Genomic DNA, 21,088 nt, shown 5'->3' with positions numbered 1-21,088 from the left:
GCACACAGAGAGACCAACCAATGAAAGTAAAGCCCGTAGTACCTTGTGCGGTATGCAGCGATGATGGACACACTACTCAGTACCACTGCAGGTCGAACCGTCTGTGCTTTAACTGTTTTGCGCCTGACCATGTGCGAGTGGAGTGTCCGGGGGCCGTGGTGAGGAAAGCTAGAGGCGCTAAGCAGGGGGCGCAACCACAGGAAAACTGAGTGGCCTGCATGTGGTGGGGGCAAGTGTTGGGCCTAAAAGTGATCCCCCTGTCGCAAATGTTGATGATGACATGGAGTCTGTATGCCAAAGTGTGTGCGAAGTGAGAGAGATGGGATACACACCTATAGTTCAAAACATTCAGAGACTCAAACAACATGTGTAACCGACCCTCCCCAGTCAAAGCTAAGTGAACTGGGACTCTCTGATGTAGACATTGAGTCGTGTGACGTTGCCCCCGAATACAAGGCTAGACTGGCGGAACTCATAGTCGAATACCAGTCGATTTTCTCGAGGGACAAGCTAGATTGTGGTAAGGCCACTGGTTGCCTACACCGTATCAGAGTCATGGATGAGAAACCATTCCGGTTACCATGTAGACGCATACCGCCCACCCAGTATGAAAAACTGAGAGAGGTGTTAGATGAGATGGAGGAGCGTGAAATCATTCGAAAGTCTAGCAGTGAGTTTGCATCTCCACTGGTGATCATTTGGAAGAAGACGGGTGACCTGCGGATCTGCAATGATTTCCGCTGGCTCAACGCACGCACTATCAAGGATGCTCACCCGCTCCCTCATCCAGCTGATGCTCTAGCAGCCTTGGGGGGCAATGCATTTTTTTCGACCATGGATTTGACCTCTGGCTATTACAATGTGGAAGTCCATGAGGCTGATCGAAAGTACACTGCCTTTTCATCGCCATTTGGATTGTACGAGTACAATCGGATGCCTCAAGGACTTTGTAATAGTCCAGCTACATTCATGAGGATGATGTTAAATATCTTTGGGGACCAGAACTTCATGAGCTTACTGTGCTATCTGGATGATGTTTTGGTGTTTGCCCCGACAGAGGAGCTGGCACTCGAGCGTCTGAAAATGGTCTTTCAGAGGCTGCAGAACCATAACCTCAAACTCCCCCCAAAGAAATGTCACTTTCTGAAGAGGTCAGTGAAGTTTCTCGGTCATGTCATTTGTACAGATGGGATCTAGCCCGATCCTGACAAAGTGTCTGCTATCACCGCTCTAACTGAGTCAGACCTTATGGAGGATGGCACGAATATTCCTTCTCAGAGAAAGATCCGCTCCTTCCTTGGCATGGCAGTCTACTACCAGCCGTTTATTGAGGGTTGTTCTGCCATGGCCAGACCATTATTTCGACTAATCTCAGGTTCTAAAGGTCCACGTGGAGGTGGGAGGAAACGTCGCCAAGCCCGTAAACAGCTCCATGCTGAGGATTGGACTGGGGATTGTCAGCAAGCTTTCTGCCAACTTAAGCAGGCTTTGCTGGATCGGGTCATGCTGGCCCACCCGAACTTTAGTGAGCCCTTTCTGCTGTCTGTGGATGCTTCTTCTGACGGACTTGGTGCAGTCCTGTCACAGGTACCTGCTGGTGGTTCAACAGCCAGACCAATTGCCTTCGCCAGTAAATCGCTTAGTTACGCCCAGTCTAAGTATCCAGCGCATCGGCTAGAGTTTTTCGCCTTAAAGTGGGCGGTGTGTGAAAAATTCCATCACTGGTTGAGAGGTCACCAATTCACCGTGTGGACAGACAATAATCCGCTGACCTATATTCTGTCCAAGGCTCGGTTAGATGCATGTGAACAGAGGTGGATCGCTAAGTTAGCGCCATTTCAGTTTGACATCAAGTTCATTCCTGGATCAAAGAATGTGGTGGCTGATGCTCTTAGCAGGCAGCCCTTCGTACAGTCTAGTACATCTCACCGTTTGACAAGAGTACCTTATGACAAGTTACTGGCAGAGGCTGCAGCGCTTGGTGCTAATGGAGTTCAGGAGGTGTTTCGCTGGTCAGCTAACCCACCTGAAGTAGCATCTGAGTGCGGCCAACAGATATCTCAGGGTGTGGCAGTTGTTAAGTCAGGGACAGTATCATCGCTGGAGGTGGCTGCTGCACTTCATGGATGCAGTGAAGGTGACGCTGTGGTGTGCCCACATGCCCTTCTCCTGCCACAGTTCTCGCAGACGGTTCTAACACCCAGGCAGGTCAACTCTGAGTTGTTCTCGCATGATGTATTGAAAGAAAAGCAGAGAACTGATGCTGTTCTGAGTAAAGTAATCTTCTTTGTGGAGAGAAAGCGGAGACCATCCAGGAGGGAACGTGCCAAGGAATTGTCTGAGGTCGTCAAGCTTTTGAGGAGCTGGGATAAGCTTGTACTGAGAGACGGAGTTCTGTACCGGGTAGCTAAAAATCCTGTCACAAAGAGAAAGACCTACCTTTTTGTTGTTCCTCACTCATTGCGCAGTAAGGTGTTACAAGGTGTTCACGATGAGGCTGGCCACCAGGGTCAGCAGCGGACATTGTATCTGACAAGACAAAGGTTTTATTGGATAGGCTTGCTGCGTGATGTTGTGGAGTATGTACGACACTGCAGACGCTGTGTAGTCAGCAAGTCACCAGAGCCTGAAGCCAGAGCCCCATTGAAAAATATAATGACCTCTGAACCTCTTGAACTAGTCAGTGTCGATTTCTGGACTGCTGAGAATTCGTCAAATCGTTCGTTGGATGTGCTAGTGGCTACTGACCACTTCACGAAGATGGCACACGCCTTCTTGTGCCCCAATCAGTCAGCCAGAGCACTTGCGCACCAGTTATGGAACAACTACTTTTGCATTTATGGGTTTCCCAAGCGGCTACATTCAGATCAGCTCGCTAGCTCGCTAATTGCAGAGCTATTGAATGTGGCAGGTGTGCAAAAGTCACACACTACGCCTTATCACCCTATGGGAAATGGCTCGTGTGAAAGGATGAATCGGACTCTAGGTAACATGATTCGAGCGCTGCCACCAAGAGCTAAACACCGGTGGCCCGAGGCCCTGAAATCCCTGACATTCGCCTACAACTGTACAGTGCATGAAACAACTGGATATGCACCGTTTCTCCTCATGTTTGGGAGGGTGCCACGTCTTCCGGTGGATGTCATATTTGGCTCTGTACTCAGTGATCCAGAGGTGGTGGACTATGACCACTACATTGAGTCCTTGCGGAAGGACATGAGAGAAGCCATGGCCGTAGCTCAGTCAGCGGCAACTAAACAGCTCCAGCGTCACGCTGATTTATACAACCGTAAGGTACGGGGGGTACCGGTGGAAGTAAACGACAGAGTGTTGCTGGCCAACAGAAAGGAACGTGGCAAACGGAAGCTTGCTGAGCGCTGGGAAAGCACGGTGTATGTGGTGGTCGGAAAGGACAACGAGAGCCACACATTTAGGATTCAGAATCCTGTTACAGAGCAAGTGAAAGTGGTCCATCGCAACCTAATAATGCCAGTAAACTTCCTCCCTCTGTCCGAACATGACTCTGATGACCAGGAGGAGGTTGTATTGTCTCCATCTTCAAGTGAACTTGACCTTAGTGTCGAGAGGTCAGTTGTCGGTGACACTATTTCTGACTCAGCAGAGTTTAGAACAAGAGTGTGGGTGTCTGAACTGCCTTTGGGAGCAGGCAGTGGGTCAAGTGCAGAGGATGCTGAGCAGTTGGAGCTGGATGAAGCGTTGGAACCTGCTGATGTCTTGTCCAGGGGCAGTGCGTTACCTCAAGGCCAGCCAGTTTTTGATCAGTTGCAACCCACTGACGAAGCTACGTTGATGGACAGCAGTTCACCAGACTATGGCTGCCCGGCATCCCTGGCGGTTTGCCCAGAGACTCTTACGGCTCCTAATACTGACGCTCCTACCGATATACCTGCTACTGATGCTGCCACAGCAACAGTAATTGACGGTGCGACTCACCGTAGATCTAGAGCTGGGCGGTTGTTGAGACCAGTGACTAGACTTATTGAAATGATGCACCAGAAACCAACATTGGTCTCATGAGTTCTTTGTTATAGAATTACAGTTTTGTTTGTTCTCATTTTTACCTTGATGAGGTTTTGTGACATTTTTGATCAATTGTCTGTTTGTCTTGCTATTCAAGAGGTGTGTTTTGCAGCTACATGTTCATTTAATATGTATATGGGCATATTTTTTTCCCCTACGTGTGTAGATAGGGTCTGGCCAACCCTTTTCTCGTATTGATCCTCATGGGATAGTCTTTGTGACTGGGTAATTGTAACTGTGATTTTGATGTGATAATACCTCACCAGCAATTTTGGAAACGGTGGTTCTGTCTTGGTTTCCTGCGCATTAGAATAGCGGTTGTGCACCTTTTTGTGAGATTGTACCTGTGGTTTTATTGTATTGGTCATTTTTTTGTTGTTTTGTTTGTTGCAATGGGACAAGTGGAATTCAGCAGAGGGGAGTGTAACAGTTAATATTGTATTGGATTCCACTTGTCATTATTTTTCATTTTGGGTTTATGCATAGCGGGTGAAACGGCGCCATCTCTTGGTGGTTAGCCGCGATAAGGGTAGTGGACACAGGAACCTCGTTGCCAGTGTATGGGAGAAGAGCACGAGGTGGGTTCGCTGATATTAGCACTGTGGTAAAATGTTGTGTATTATTGCTGTATGTTTGTATATGATCACTGGCTAACTGTAATATGTACTTATATCAACCAGGACACTAATGAGTTGCATATTGTACCTTTGATGAGATTAATAACATTATAACACACAGTTGGAAAAGTTCGCTAGCCTGATGCTAATGGAAAATGCCATTCCTTGTAAGGTGCTGTACCCGATGATGAGCCCATGATTCTGACCAGTACATGTTCCGTTTCATGCAGGTATTTATTTCATGATATTGTATTTTATTTCAATATAAATGTATTAGACCTCGTTGCCAGTGTATGGGAGAAGAGCACGAGGTGCTGTACCCGATGATGAGCCCATGATTCTGACCAGTACATGTTCCGTTTCATGCAGGCAGATAAAGTCAGCATTCATCTCATCCTGTCTCCTGATTGTCATTGAACACAACGCAGACACAAACTATACGACGAATGAAAACACAGAACTGGGTTATGATTATTTGGACCGAGCTGAATTAATACACGGCCAAGTTCAGCACGGTTACACCCGCAGCCCTTTTTTTTGTGCTTGTTCCAACCACATTTTTTTCACCCATTAACTGTCTTTTTCAACTTTCCTCTTCCCTTCTTTTGTTACCACTTTTTTTAAAATTCCCACCAAATCTTCACATTCCCTTAACTCCAACTTTCCACTAAAACCATACTTTTTCTTCCATTTATCACAAAATATTGTGCTGCCCGGAGAGTATCTCTCCATATATTTTAAATCCCCCTCTAGGGCAGGCTTACTCAGTTTGCTATCCATACACCCCATTTTACTCCCCGTGCTTTGTCCCGATCCGACCACGTGTCTTTCTGGGACCTAATACCAAATCCGCCAATCACTGTGTACTCCCTTTGTGCCATTACTTCCACTTCAAAAGGCGGCTTTCACGCTCTCATTCACTCACATTCACACACACGTAAGCGTATTTTCGGCGCCTATTTTAAATTTTTAAAGTCCGAATTTGGGAAACCTCTCTTTCCGGCGAGAGTTACCAATTTACTTTATCTTTTTAACGAAAGTAAAACTACAGTACCGTCTTCCCAGCCTGAGCAGACCTGCACCTCCCGAGTGCAGCGGTAACCACTGAGGATAACCAATTTTCTCCAGCCCGAGCAGACCTATACCTCACTGGTCCAGAAATTAATTTCTGGGCCTAGGTTCGAAAGTATAGTGGTAACCGCTGGAGTTTTTACGTTTTCCAGCCCGAGCAGACCTGTGCGTCCCCGAACCTAAGACCACAGCGGTAACTGCTGGTTAAAAACGGATTCCTTTCGGCGAATCTACCTAATTTATAACACGCGGCTTTCACATACCTTTGTTACTGTTGGTGTTACGTCCCCTCGGACTCTGGGAGAGTGACGAACGGCGCTGGAGGAGCGAACCTAATGACCGGCCTGATCATGAATACATGCTCAGGGCTTCTCTCAGGTCAGCTAATGATCCTGGCTGCCGACAGTCTGCGGTGTTCCTCTCCTCCAGCGTCAGTCAGTAAAAAATGACCAAAAAATGATAGGTTCAGATCATTTTAATAACTCAGAGAACAAACACACAACTCTTTTGAACTTGTGCAAGGAGGAGAGATCCGTTCCTTGAACTCAGCTCGTGGCTGAGCGGAAGTTATCTGTCCTGAAGGACCGCTTCCTGCAGCAGCGCTTTTATTCGGATTTTCACAATAAGATCACGTGGGTTACACCAAACGCAGTTTACAGCATGTAATAAACAACATTCTTGGCTTTTTCCTTACCATATATGGTCGTAAGCATACGCTGACATGTGCGCATGTAACATGGCGTATACGAGACACGTATCCTATATATGTATTCTCTGCAGGCTGAGAGCAGCCTGCAGGTAACTACAACTTCCTTTGTAAAAAATGTCACCACGTGTTTCCATTTCAAACATAAAAACAACAGTATCATATGTACATAAAACAACTTATAGAAAATATACAAACAGAAGATATGATAATTTATAATAAACAGAATGGAATTTATACCATAACTCCAACAGAGCTAACTGATCATCTGCTGAGGAACGGTTTCAGTCAGGTTTCAGAATTCATCACAGTACAGAAACAGCATTAGTGAAGGTTACAAATCATCTTACAGCCTCTGACAGTGGACTCATCTCTGTGCTTGTCCTGTTGGACATCAGTGCATCCTTTAATACAGCTGACATTTTATTACATTTTATATTAAATATTAACATGTTACTTCAGAGATTAGAGCATGATAGGTATTAAAGGTACTGCACTGCAGTGGTTTGAATCATATTTATCTAATAGACTCCAATTTGTTAAGGTTAATTATGGAGTTCCACAGGGTTCTCTGCTAGGACCAGTTTTATTTACATTATACATGCTTCCCTAAGGCAGTATTATTAGAAAGCATTGCATACATTTTCACTGTTATGCAGATGATACCCAGCTTTATCTATCCATGAAGCCAGATGGCACACATCTTAAAGACATAAAGGCCTGGATGACCTCTAATTTCCCCACATTACTGCCTTCACAAGAACACATGGCAATATGTGTTGTCCACTCCTTTTTGAAATAATGAATGAAATCTTGATTTTTATGTAATGATATGCAAAGTATTACATCTCCCATCCATCCATCCATCCATCCATCCATCCATCCATCCATCCATCCATCCATCCATCCATCCATCCATCCATCCAGTCTCTTCCACTTATCCTTTATGTTCTAAGTGTTTAACTTTATCTTTCTAGCAATCAATTTGACGACTCCTCTGTTTGGAGTTGTTGTACATGTGGGTGAACTGTGGAGAGGTGAGTGTGTGTGTCCTGTAGAAAGAAAATTTCTGCCTCTAAGTCATTTAACTGTTCAACAATTTTTAGCCTGGAACCAACTTTGAGTTCATTCATAAAGCAAACCTAAGTGTGGTCATGCTTAAACTACCTGGTGGAGGGTTTAGTGTTCACAAAATGTGTGTGTGTGTGTGTGTGTGTGTGTGTGTGTGTGTGTGTGTGTGTGTGTGTGTGTGTGTGTGTGTGTGTGTGTGTGTGTTCTCAGTGAACTGTATCAGTCTCTGCAGTAGCTTCCAGCTGCAGCAGTCAGTTCACTTTCTGTTCAGTCTGACTGAGGGAGGTTTTTGTACGACTGTTTTTCACTGTGTGAACACATTCTGACTGTTAGGATAGTGCCAACTCTGACAGTAATAAACTGCTGCATCTTCAGCCTGGACTCCACTGATGGTCAGAGTGAAGTCAGAGTTTGATCCACTGCCTGTAAATCGAGCTGGAATCCCTGATGCTCGATTGCTAGCACCGTAAATGAGACGTTTGGGAGGTTTTCCATCTTTCTGTTGGTACCAGTCTAACCAGTTGGAGCTATGAACATTCTGACTGGTCCTACAGTTGATGGTCACAGATCCTCCCACAGCAGAGCTCACTGCTCCAGGCTGAGTCACTGTGATCTGTCCTCTGGACTCTGAGGATACAGAGACACAAACATAAAGCAGCTTGATGGTTTTGTCAGCTTTATTTCAGAGGGACAGATGTTGATAGAGGAGAGGAGTTTGATTCTCTGGACTTTACCTGTGAAGCAGCAGCAGAGGAGAGTCCAGATGAGGACGCAGATCAAAGTCATGTTTTTGATGAGGACGATTTCTGTGGCTTCTGTTGTGATGAAGGACAGCTGTCAGTCATCCAGTGTTCAACTCTCAGGACTATAAAGTCTCCCAGAGCACTGGAGCATGGTGCTGCTGATGCAAAGTGGCTCTCTATGGAAATGCTCTGACTGACTCACACAGGGATCAATATGATGATGCTGATTATCAACACTGTAAATCCGGATAAATTGAATCTACTTTAAAAAAAAAAACTAAGGTAACTGGTTGCCTTAAATTTTTGAAGTAATGAAGCATCAGTTGAATAAGTGCAGTGGACTATGTTCAATGTACTTGAGACAATTTTGGAATGGAGTGAAAGATCTAAGTTAAATTGAAGATACTTAGTTTAAGGAATCACTCACCACCCATTTATTTCACTCAGCTTGTTAAGTAAGCACTGCTCCATTACCAATTGAACTAAACTGTATGTTCTAATTGACCAAATTATCTGTTATAGTTGGAGTCTATACCAGCTGACAGGGTGAGAGACAGGGTACACCCTGTACAGGTTGCCAGCCTGTTGCAGGGCTAACACAGAGACAGACAACCATTCACACCTGTGGGCAATTTAGAGCGACCAATTAACCTAACCCCAGTTATTGCATGTAATTGTGGGAGGAAACCCACGCAGGCACGGGGAGACACACAGCCAAGGTCAAACCCAGAACTTCTAAAAGTTATTCTAGCTGTGAGGCAGCAGTGCTAACCACCGCACCACCGTGCTGCCTGATATATCATCAATCCAATATCATCAATCCTGTTAAAACTGGTATAAACTAGATTTTTGGTGGGTGCAAAACCTGATGATATTAAGTTGTTTGAATTCAAACACATAATTACAATAAGAGAGACCATTAAAAAAATACAGTATATTCAGAATTGATAAGTAATGTAGCAAAAGGACAGCTGTTAAAGAAATTAATATAAACTCAGTGGGAGATAAATTACAATTAACCTGTGGACTCTGAAAATAAAATGTAGATATTTTATTATTATTAATATTCTAAAATGATTTTGGGGAATCAAGCAGGTCTTAATTTACATGGATACCTTTTAAATCCAGTGACCATTCTATGAATTGGTGCCACTGTGTTATTGTGAGTGTTTGATATCAGAAGAAAGGCCCAAAACAACAAAAGTCCAAAGTCACACATTCCAAATCTATATATTCTTCACTGTAATATTTTCAGTTTTCACATCAGCTGACAAAACTGTACAAACAGTGAATGATTTTGTTGAGTTTGTTTGTCTCAGAGTCAGAGAGCCGTGTCTCTGTGCAGTCAGAGGTTTTTGTACGGCGGCTCAGTGAGTTTGTATCACTGTGGCTCACGTTTGGTGGAGGAACCAGACTGGATGTTGGAAGTAAGTCAGTCTTAGAACTCTTTGATTTCTTCTTCTTTTCATTCCTTTCATTTCCTTTAATATTCAGCATGTAGGAAACTTTTCATGTTCACGATTCATTATTTTAGAAACATTTTTGCTCTGAGAAACAAAGTCAGCTTTGGAAATGTAGATTCAAAACTTTCTTTCTTTCTTTCTTTCTTTCTTTCTTTCTTTCTTTCTTTCTTTCTTTCTTTCTTTCTTTCTTTCTTCTTTCTTTCTTTCTTTCTTTCTTTCTTTCTTTCTTTCTTTCTTCTTTCTATAATAATCATTTGTTGTCAGACTCGTCATGTTTGCTTTGTTTCACTGAAACTGTGAAGTTTGAAGTTTAAACTCTGATGTTTTTATCGTGTCAGATGTTTCAAAGTTAGTTTGGAATTATGTGAACTGTTCAGTAACATTTGAAACCTCTATGAAGAACATTTGATGCTGATGAGTAGTTGTTCTTGTTTCCACTCATTCCTTCAGTCAGTGAGCATATTACTCCAGTTTTAGCTTCTCTTCACTGGCTTGCTGTCAATATTAGGATTCATTTGAAGATTTTATTGATGGTTTTTAAGCTCTGAAATGTGCTGGCACCTTTTTCATGTTCTCACCTCTGTCAGAGCGCTGAGGTCTGCTAATCAGATCATCCTCAATATTCCAAGATTTAGACTTAAACATAGAGCTGACCGAGCTTTTCCAGTCGTTGCCCCGAGTCTCTGGAATGCCTTACCATTTCATATTAGAGCTGCCCGAACAGTTTCTACCTTTAAGTCTTTGCTCAAGACTCATTTCTACTCTCAGGCCTTTAATTGCAGATAAATGTGTTTTGTTTTTTAATGTGTGTTATTTTTGCTGCCTGTGAAGCTCTCTGGTTGTTTAAATGTTGGTCAAACTGTGATGATTCTCTCTGTGCTGATGTGCATGAGAGCTTTCTTAAAGGAAGTGAAACAATGTGTGAGTGAGTGAGTGATGGAGCAGAAAAACATCTGGCAGAAACTTCTTCAAGGAGAACATCAAGTTGTGGTTCCTGTGCTCTAAGCTGATTGGTGTCTCCTAGGTGATGTGCGCCCCGCCCTGAAGGTGCTGGGTCCCTCCAGTGAGGAGCTGCAGCAGGGGAAGGCCACGCTCATGTGGCTGGCCAACAAGGGCTTCCCCTCAGACTGGAGGCTGTCCTGGAAGATGGACGGCAGCAGTGGCAGCATCAGAGGGGAGGAGAGCAGGACTCCCGCAGTGCTGCACAATGACGGCCGCTACAGCTGGAGCAGCACCCTGACACTCACTGCAGACCAGTGGGGGAAGGTGGGCTCTGTGACCTGTGAGGCCACCCAGGGCTCCCAGGCTCCGGTCTCAGAGACACTGAGGAGAGACCAGTGTTCCCAGTCCTGATGTGACTCAGTCTGATGCTGGTTTAAAGCTCCTGCTTTCATTCTGTGCTCTTTAACAATCTCACTCTCTCTTCATCCTTGTTGTGTTTGTTGCTTTTCGTAGAGTTGATGTTTGTAAGGTTTTTCAAATAATAAATATCTTTCTTACACACATCTTTGTATTTCTTGCAGTACTATCATTAATCAGAAAATGACCTCAAAGGGAAAATTACATTTTAGAACAAAAACAGATTGACATGTTTTGTTTTTCATGATTTTAGAACTGTTGATGGTGTTCTCATATCTGTTTAATTTTAATTCATATTCCTGTCTTGCATTTTGCTCTGAGTACGAGGATTTTAAAAACTAAACACTGAAGATTTTTTGGGTTTGAAATCAAAAATAATTTAACATGAACCGATTAACCAGAAATAAGAGAAATCCTATAAAACTCTGCTTATGCATATTATGTATGATCCATCCATAAATGAATACATCAGACTTTGTACAGATGCACAGCAGGCAGCAGTAATGCAGGTCAAAAGTCATGAATGAAGGTAACATTGAAACAACTTTGAAATCAACAGACATGTAAAAATATTACATCAGCCAACAAATGTAACATAAAGGAGACTGAAATTTAAAATAAAGAATATTTTACATATTTAAACAAAACAAAGAAAAAACACAGCATGAGCAAAAGTAAGTATTGTAACATATAAAATTTCATACTGAGAAATCAAATGTTTAATAATATGTTGTTGACTACAGCCGAGAGCTGATAGAGTCAGTGACATCATCATTGTGCTGCTGGTGTGTGATTGGCTCTGAAAGGCCTGAAGAGCCTCTGATCAGCACTGGCCTCTGAACATGTCATGCTGTTTGACCCTCAACAAACACTGAATAATCAAATCATTCATGACATCATTTGATTTCCACCAGTAAAAACATGTTAATTTACTACATCTAATACATCTACATACTCTTACATGGGACTTTCTGGGATCTACAGGCTGAAACGTTAAAATTCTTGTGATTGATTCTTGTCTTCACAAACTGGATGTACTTAAGATGTCTGTGAAGAAGCACGAGGTAAGGTCAAAGGTCATGAAGTGGATTGATTGTCACACATTCTCACAGCTTGTCTGTAGATACAAAGATTATATTGAATGGATGTTGTGAAGCTGCAATGGATGAAGTAATCAGATACATATTGACTAGTGGTGTGATGTCAGTGCTGCTGTGTCCCTGCTTTTGTGGAGGGGCTGGGGTTGGGCTGTTTGTTCCATATCGAAGCTTCAGAGTCGCACCGTCATCACTAGTTTGAGCCAGTCTGCCTTCCCCACACCGCTCTCACCTCAGAGTGACAAACACAAAATAATCCCCTTCTCCATTTTTCGTCAGAACCGACCCGAGGATCTCTCTTCTCCCCCATGCCTCCTCACACCACCAGTCTGGGAGTATTAGTCAGCTTCAGAGTTATTCATGCATTCAGTGGTAGCCCTTTTATAAATGTACATTTATATTTATGAGTGACTCTGTTTAGTTTGGCATAGGTTTGGTTCTCATCAATCGTGTTCACACTTTGCAAACTAAGAAGCTCAAATTTCGTGGTTAGACTGGCTGCTGATTTTTATGTCAGTTCTTTTGAGTCACCTGTAAATAAAGTTTACTGTGAATTTGAACTCCACGCTCCTCCATGACTGCATCTGAATCCCTTTGTTTGAGTGTACAGCACTGATGACAAGTGGTTAAAGGGGTACTTTGGAAGGTTTAGTGTGCTTAATGACAGTTTACACTGTGAGTGTGTGTGTGTGTGTGTGTGTGTGTGTGTGTGTGTGTGTGTGTGTGTGTGTGTGTGTGTGTCCTCAGTGAACTGTATCAGTCTCTGCAGTAGCTTCCAGCTGCAGCAGTCAGTTCACTTTCTGTTCAGTCTGACTGAGGGAGGTTTTTGTACGACTGTTTTTCACTGTGTGAACACATGCTGACTGTTAGGATAGTGAAAACTCTGACAGTAATAAACTGCTGCATCTTCAGCCTGGACTCCACTGATGGTCAGAGTGAAGTCAGAGTTTGATCCACTGCCTGTAAAACGAGCTGGAATCCCTGATGCTCGAGTGCTAGCACCGTAAATGAGACGTTTAGGAACTCCTCCATCTTTCTGTTGGTACCAGGCTAAATAGTTGGAGCCATGAACATTCTGACTGGTCCTACACTTGATGGTCACAGATCGTCCCACAGCAGAGCTCACTGCTCCAGGCTGAGTCACTGTGTATTGTCCTCTGGACTCTGAGGATACAGAGACACAAACATAAAGCAGCTTGATGGTTTTGTCAGCTTCATTTCAGAGGGACAGATGTTGATAGAGGAGAGGAGTTTGATTCTCTGGACTTTACCTGTGAAGCAGCAGCAGAGGAGAGTCCAGATGAGGACGCAGATCAAAGTCATGTTTTTGATGAGGACGATTTCTGTGGCTTCTGTTGTGATGAAGGACAGCTGTCAGTCATCCAGTGTTCAACTCTCAGGACTATAAAGTCTCCCAGAGCACTGGAGCATGGTGCTGCTGATGCAAAGTGGCTCTCTATGGAAATGCTCTCACTGACTCACACAGGGATCCATGTACAGTTATCACAGTGTGAATTAACAGGTGTCATTTCAATCAGAAATAATTTAGTTATTTCTGATTGAAATGACACCTGTTAATTGGTGTACAAACTGGTGTAATGGATTAAAAACAGATTGAAATAATTTTCATACCAAACTGCATTCCTTTCCAAAATTGATACCATTGACTGCCCCCATGCTTGCCTGACCTAAATCCAACATCATGTTCAAAAGAATCATCTGAATCAGTGGGTAATATATAACTGTTTCAGTATACATTTATATACATTAATAAAATGAGTCTGTCACAGGGTCAGACTGCCTGATTTTTTTTTCATATTACATATGATCACATGGTAATCATAAACAGGTGTTTGGGTCAAACTTGACCTGTTTTAATATTTAACAGCAGTCAAAATCGCATAAATGTCATTTTAACATTTGATTTGATTAATTTGACATTTTATCCACAGCAAATACATTTATAACTTTATTTTATTGGAATTAATTTGTTTTCATTTAGACTGGATCTGGTATTTAAAGTCAGTTAATTTAAAAAGTATGTGAACCACAATAAAACCCTAAGTTTTATTTTCTAATAATGAACTCATATGAAAAGCTGAAAGCTTCTCTGGACTGTCTATTATATATATCTACATCTCATCAGTAGTTTTACATCCTCACTGTGTACGACTGTGGATACTGTGGATCCTCTGAAAAAGAAAGCTTCAAATCAGAAGGGCCTGACTCCCTGCTATAACTCACAAACGCACAGCTTAAAGCAGATCACCTGTAAGCTGGAGAGGAAATGACATCTTATTAATTTAGAAGATGCTCCTTTAGTCTGGAGAAAGAGTTTGTTGCTCTATAAAAGAAAAGCCCTCCGTAAAACTAGGACATCTTACTATTCATCACTGATTGAAAAAATAAGAACAACCCCAGGTTTCTTTTCAGCTCTGTAGCCAGGCTGACAAAGAGTCAGAGCTCTGTACAGCCGAGTATTCCTTTAAATTTAACTACTACACATTAGAGAAAAAAATGATTCATAACCATCTCACAGATGTATCCTGGTACTTTCAGTAGTACTGCTGTTTATTTAGACTCTTTCTCTCTGATCTTTCTGAGTTCAATAGTTGCTTCCTCCAACCTCATTCTTACTAGACTGCTCAAAGAAGTTCTTTCATTAATTGATGCTTTTATCTTAAATATGATCAATCTGTCTTCATTAGTTGGCTATGTACCACAGACTTTAAGGTGGCAGTAATTAAACCATTACTTAAAAAGCCATCAGTTGACCCACCTGTCTTAGCTGATTATAGGCCAATCTCCAACCTTCCTTTTCTCTCAAAGATTCTTGAAAGAGTAGTCGTAAAAGAGCTAACTGATCATCTGCTGAGGAACGGTTTCAGTCAGGTTTCAGAATTCATCACAGTACAGAAACAGCATTAGTGAAGGTTACAAATCATCTTACAGCCTCTGACAGTGGACTCATCTCTGTGCTTGTCCTGTTGGACATCAGTGCATCTTTTAATACAGTTGACATTTTGTTACATTTTATATTAAATATTAACATGTTACTTCAGAGATTAGAGCACGATAGGTATTAAAGGTACTGCACTGCAGTGGTTTGAATCATATTTATCTAATAGACTCCAATTTATTAAGATTAATTATGGAGTTCCACAGGGTTCTCTGCTAGGACCAGTTTTATTTACATTATACATGCTTCCCTAAGGCAGTATTATTAGAAAGCATTGCATACATTTTCATTGTTATGCAGATGATACCCAGCTTTATCTATCCATGAAGCCAGATGGCACACATCTTAAAGACATAAAGGCCTGGATGACCTCTAATTTCCCCACATTACTGCCTTCACAAAAACACATGGCAATATGTGTTGTCCACTCCTTTTTGAAATAATGAATGAAATCTTGCTTTTTATGTAATGATATGTAATGTATTACATCTCCCATCCATCCATCCATCCATCCATCCATCCATCCATCCATCCATCCATCCATCCATCCATCCATCCATCCATTCATCCATCCATCCATTCATCCATCCATCCATCCATCCATCCATCCATCCATCCATCCATCCATCCATCCATCCATCCAGTCTCTTCCACTTATCCTTTATGTTCTAAGTGATGAACTTTATCTTTCTAGCAATCAATTTGACGACTCCTCTGTTTGGAGTTGTTGTACATGTGGGCGAACGGGGAGAGGTGAGTGTGTGTGTCCTGTAGAAAGAAAATTTCTGCCTCTAAGTCATTTAACTGTTCAACAATTTTTAGCCTGGAACCAACTTTGAGTTCATTCATAAAGCAAACCTAAGTGTAGTCATGCTTAAACTACCTGGTGGAGGGTTTAGTGTTCACAAAATGTGTGTGTGTGTGTGTGTGTGTGTGTGTGTGTGTGTGTGTGTGTGTGTGTGTGTGTGTGTGTGTGTGTCCTCAGTGAACTGTATCAGTCTCTGCAGTAGCTTCCAGCTGCAGCAGTCAGTTCACTTTCTGTTCAGTCTGACTGAGGGAGGTTTTTGTACGACTGTTTTTCACTGTGTGCACACCCACTGACTGTTAGGATAGTGCAAACTCTGACAGTAATAAACTGCTGCATCTTCAGCCTGGATTCCACTGATGGTCAGAGTGAAGTCAGAGTTTGATCCACTGCCTGTAAATCGAGCTGGAATCCCTGATAATCGTTGATTAACATACTTTATTAAAGGTTTAGGAACTCCTCCATCTTTCTGTTGGTACCAGAAAATACAGTTGTTGCTATAAACATCCTGACTGGTCCTACACTTGATGTTCACAGATCCTCCCACAGCAGAGCTCACTGCTCCAGGCTGAGTCACTGTGATCTGTCCTCTGGACTCTGAGGATACAGAGACACAAACATAAAGCAGCTTGATGGTTTTGTCAGCTTCATTTCAGAGGGACAGATGTTGATAGAGGAGAGGAGTTTGATTCTCTGGACTTTACCTGTGAAGCAGCAGCAGAGGAGAGTCCAGATGAGGACGCAGATCAAAGTCATGTTTTTGATGAGGACGATTTCTGTGGCTTCTGTTGTGATGAAGGACAGCTGTCAGTCATCCAGTGTTCAACTCTCAGGACTATAAAGTCTCCCAGAGCACTGGAGCATGGTGCTGCTGATGCAAAGTGGCTCTCTATGGAAATGCTCTCACTGACTCACACAGGGATCAATATGATGATGCTGATTATCAACACTGTAAATCCGGATAAATTGAATCTACTTAAAAAAAAAACTAAGGTAACTGGTTGCCTTAAATTTTTGAAGTAATGAAGCATCAGTTGAATAAGTGCAGTGGACTATGTTCAATGTACTTGAGACAATTTTGGAATGGAGTGAAAGATCTAAGTTAAATTGAAGATACTTAGTTTAAGGAATTACTCACCACCCATTTATTTCACTCAGCTTGTTAAGTAAGCACTGCTCCATTACCAATTGAACTAAACTGTATGTTCTAATTGACCAAACGTATCTGTTATAGTTGGAGTCTATACCAGCTGACAGGGTGAGAGACAGGGTACACCCTGTACAGGTTGCCAGCCTGTTGCAGGGCGAACACAGAGAGACAAACAACCATTCACACCTGTGGGCAATTTAGAGCGACCAATTAACCTAACCCCAGTTATTGCATGTAATTGTGGGAGGAAACCCACGCAGGCACAGGGAGACACACAGCCAAGGTCAAACCCAGAACTTCTAGAAGTTATTCTAGCTGTGAGGCAGCAGTGCTAACCACCGCACCACCGCGCTGCCTGATATATCATCAATCCAATATCATCAATCCTGTTAAAACTGGTATAAACTAGATTTTTGGTTGGTGCAAAACCTGATGATATTAAGTTGTTTGAATTCAAACACATAATTACAATAAGAGAGACCATTAAAAAATACAGTATATTCAGAATTGATAAGTAATGTAGCAAAAGGACAGCTGTTAAAGAAATTAATATAAACTCAGTGGGAGATATATTACAATTATCCTCTGGTCTCTGAAAATAAAAATGTAGATATTTTATTATTATTAATATTCTAAAATGATTTTGGGGAATCAAGCAGGTCTTAATTTACATGGATACCTTTTAAATCCAGAGAACATTCTATGAATTGGTGCCACTGTGTTATTGTGAGTGTTTGATATCAGAAGAAAGGCCCAAAACAACAAAAGTCCCAAGTCACACATTCCAAATCTATATATTCTTCACTGTAATATTTCAGTTTTCACATCAGCTGACAAAACTGTACAAACAGTGAATGATTTTGTTGAGTTTGTTTGTCTCAGAGTCAGAGAGCCGTGTCTCTGTGCAGTCAGAGGTTTTTGTACGGCGGCTCAGTGAGTTTGTATCACTGTGGCTCACGTTTGGTGGAGGAACCAGACTGGATGTTGGAAGTAAGTCAGTCTTAGAACTCTTTGATTTCTTTTTCTTTTCATTCCTTTCATTTCCTTTAATATTCAGCATGTAGGAAACTTTTCATGTTCATGATTCATTATTTAGAAACATTTTTGCTCTGAGAAACAAAGTCAGCTTTGGAAATGTAGATTCAAAACTTCTTTCTTTCTTCTTTCTTTCTTTCTTTCTTTCTTTCTTTCTTTCTTTCTTTCTTTCTTTCTTTCTTTCTTTCTTTCTTTCTTTCTTTCTTTCTTTCTTTCTTTCTTTCTTTCTTTCTATAATAATCATTTGTTGTCAGACTCGTCATGTTTGCTTTGTTTCACTGAAACTGTGAAGTTTGAAGTTTAAACTCTGATGTTTTTATCGTGTCAGATGTTTCAAAGTTAGTTTGGAATTATGTGAACTGTTCAGTAACATTTGAAACCTCTATGAAGAACATTTGATGCTGATGAGTAGTTGTTCTTGTTTCCACTCATTCCTTCAGTCAGTGAGCATATTACTCCAGTTTTAGCTTCTCTTCACTGGCTTGCTGTCAATATTAGGATTCATTTGAAGATTTTATTGATGGTTTTTAAGCTCTGAAATGTGCTGGCACCTTTTTCATGTTCTCACTCCTGTCAGAGCACTGAGGTCTGCTAATCTGATCATCCTCAATATTCCAAGATTTAGACTTAAACATAGAGCTGACCGAGCTTTTCCAGTCGTTGCCCCGAGTCTCTGGAATGCCTTACCATTTCATATTAGAGCTGCCCGAACAGTTTCTACCTTTAAGTCTTTGCTCAAGACTCATTTCTACTCTCAGGCCTTTAATTGCAGATAAATGTGTTTTGTTTTTTAATGTGTGTTATTTTTGCTGCCTGTGAAGCTCTCTGGTTGTTTAAATGTTGGTCAAACTGTGATGATTCTCTCTGTGCTGATGTGCATGAGAGCTTTCTTAAAGGAAGTGAAACAATGTGTGAGTGAGTGAGTGATGGAGCAGAAAAACATCTGGCAGAAACTTCTTCAAGGAGAACATCAAGTTGTGGTTCCTGTGCTCTAAGCTGATTGGTGTCTCCTAGGTGATGTGCGCCCCGCCCTGAAGGTGCTGGGTCCCTCCAGTGAGGAGCTGCAGCAGGGGAAGGCCACGCTCATGTGTCTGGCCAACAAGGGCTTCCCCTCAGACTGGAGGCTGTCCTGGAAGATGGACGGCAGCAGTGGCAGCATCAGAGGGGAGGAGAGCAGGACTCCCGCAGTGCTGCACAATGACGGCCGCTACAGCTGGAGCAGCACCCTGACACTCACTGCAGACCAGTGGGGGAAGGTGGGCTCTGTGACCTGTGAGGCCACCCAGGGCTCCCAGGCTCCGGTCTCAGAGACACTGAGGAGAGACCAGTGTTCCCAGTCCTGATGTGACTCAGTCTGATGCTGGTTTAAAGCTCCTGCTTTCATTCTGTGCTCTTTAACAATCTCACTCTCTCTTCATCCTTGTTGTGTTTGTTGCTTTTCGTAGAGTTGATGTTTGTAAGGTTTTTCAAATAATAAATATCTTTCTTACACACATCTTTGTATTTCTTGCAGTACTATCATTAATCAGAAAATGACCTCAAAGGGAAAATTACATTTTAGAACAAAAAACAGATTGACATGTTTTGTTTTTCATGATTTTAGAACTGTTGACGGTGTTCTCATATCTGTTTAATTTTAATTCATATTCCTGTCTTGCATTTTGCTCTGAGTACGAGGATTTTAAAAACTAAACACTGAAGATTTTTTGGGTTTGAAATCAAAAATAATTTAACATGAACCGATTAACCAGAAATAAGAGAAATCCTATAAAACTCTGCTTATGTATATTATGTATGATCCATCCATAAATGAATACATCAGACTTTGTACAGATGCACAGCAGGCAGCAGTAATGCAGGTCAAAAGTCATGAATGAAGGTAACATTGAAACAACTTTGAAATCAACAGACATGTAAAAATATTACATCAGCCAACAAATGTAACATAAAGGAGACTGAAATTTAAAATAAAGAATATTTTACATATTTAAACAAAACAAAGAAAAAACACAGCATGAGCAAAAGTAAGTATTGTAACATATAAAATTTCATACTGAGAAATCAAATGTTTAATGATATGTTGTTGACTACAGCCGAGAGCTGATAGAGTCAGTGACATCATCATTGTGCTGCTGGTGTGTGATTGGCTCTGAAAGGCCTGAAGAGCCTCTGATCAGCACTGGCCTCTGAACATGTCATGCTGTTTGACCCTCAACAAACACTGAATAATCAAATCATTCATGACATCATTTGATTTCCACCAGTAAACACATGTTAATTTACTACATCTAATACATCTACATACTCTTACATGGGACTTTCTGGGATCTACAGGCCGAAACTTTAAAATTCTTGTGATTGATTCTTGTCTTCACAAACTGGATGTACTTAAGATGTCTGTGAAGAAGCACGAGGTAAGGTCAAAGGTCATGAAGTGGATTGATTGTCACACATTCTCACAGCTTGTCTGTCGATACAAAGATTATATTGAATGGATGTTGTGAAGCTGCAATGGATGAAGTAATCAGATACATATTGACTAGTGGTGTGATGTCAGTGCTGCTGTGTCCCTGCTTTTGTGGAGGGGCTGGGGTTGGGCTGTTTGTTCCATATCGAAGCTTCAGAGTCGCACCGTCATCACTAGTTTGAGCCAGTCTGCCTTCCCCCACACCGCTCTCACCTCAGAGTGACAAACACAAAATAATCCCCTTCTCCATTTTTCGTCAGAACCGACCCGAGGATCTCTCTTCTCCCCCATGCCTCCTCACCCCACCAGTCTGGGAGTATTAGTCAGCTTCAGAGTTATTCATGCATTCAGTGGTAGCCCTTTTATAAATGTACATTTATATTTATGAGTGACTCTGTTTAGTTTGGCATAGGTTTGGTTCTCATCAATCGTGTTCACACTTTGCAAACTAAGAAGCTCAAATTTCGCGGTTAGACTGGCTGCTGATTTTTATGTCAGTTCTTT

At 42.0% G+C, this 21,088-nt stretch overlaps 4 gene segments (V, D, J or C); 2 read left to right on the top strand and 2 right to left on the bottom strand.

Annotated features, from left to right (window-relative positions):
* Positions 1 to 7,810: 7,810 nt before the first annotated feature.
* On the bottom strand, positions 7,811 to 8,296 carry LOC115787730 (Ig kappa chain V region 3381-like). The segment is given in 2 exon segments: positions 7,811 to 8,133; positions 8,241 to 8,296. Coding segments are annotated over 2 exon segments (375 nt in total).
* Positions 8,297 to 9,446: 1,150 nt separating this feature from the next.
* On the top strand, positions 9,447 to 11,205 carry LOC115787820 (Ig kappa-b4 chain C region-like). The segment is given in 2 exon segments: positions 9,447 to 9,676; positions 10,737 to 11,205. Coding segments are annotated over 2 exon segments (465 nt in total).
* A 1,804-nt stretch (positions 11,206 to 13,009) lies between these two features.
* Positions 13,010 to 16,689, bottom strand: LOC115787728 (Ig kappa chain V region 120-like). The segment is given in 2 exon segments: positions 13,010 to 13,332; positions 16,637 to 16,689. Coding segments are annotated over 2 exon segments (375 nt in total).
* Positions 16,690 to 17,967: 1,278 nt separating this feature from the next.
* Positions 17,968 to 19,546, top strand: LOC115787924 (Ig kappa-b4 chain C region-like). The segment is given in 2 exon segments: positions 17,968 to 18,072; positions 19,132 to 19,546. A coding segment is annotated over 1 exon segment (258 nt).
* Positions 19,547 to 21,088: the final 1,542 nt, after the last annotated feature.

The sequence above is a fragment of the Archocentrus centrarchus genome, chromosome 11 (genome assembly GCF_007364275.1).
Source record: "Archocentrus centrarchus isolate MPI-CPG fArcCen1 chromosome 11, fArcCen1, whole genome shotgun sequence".
In the NCBI taxonomy this organism is placed as follows: domain Eukaryota; kingdom Metazoa; phylum Chordata; class Actinopteri; order Cichliformes; family Cichlidae; genus Archocentrus; species Archocentrus centrarchus.
Note: the sequence above shows the minus strand (reverse complement) of the source record. Positions and strands in the feature narration are given on the sequence as shown.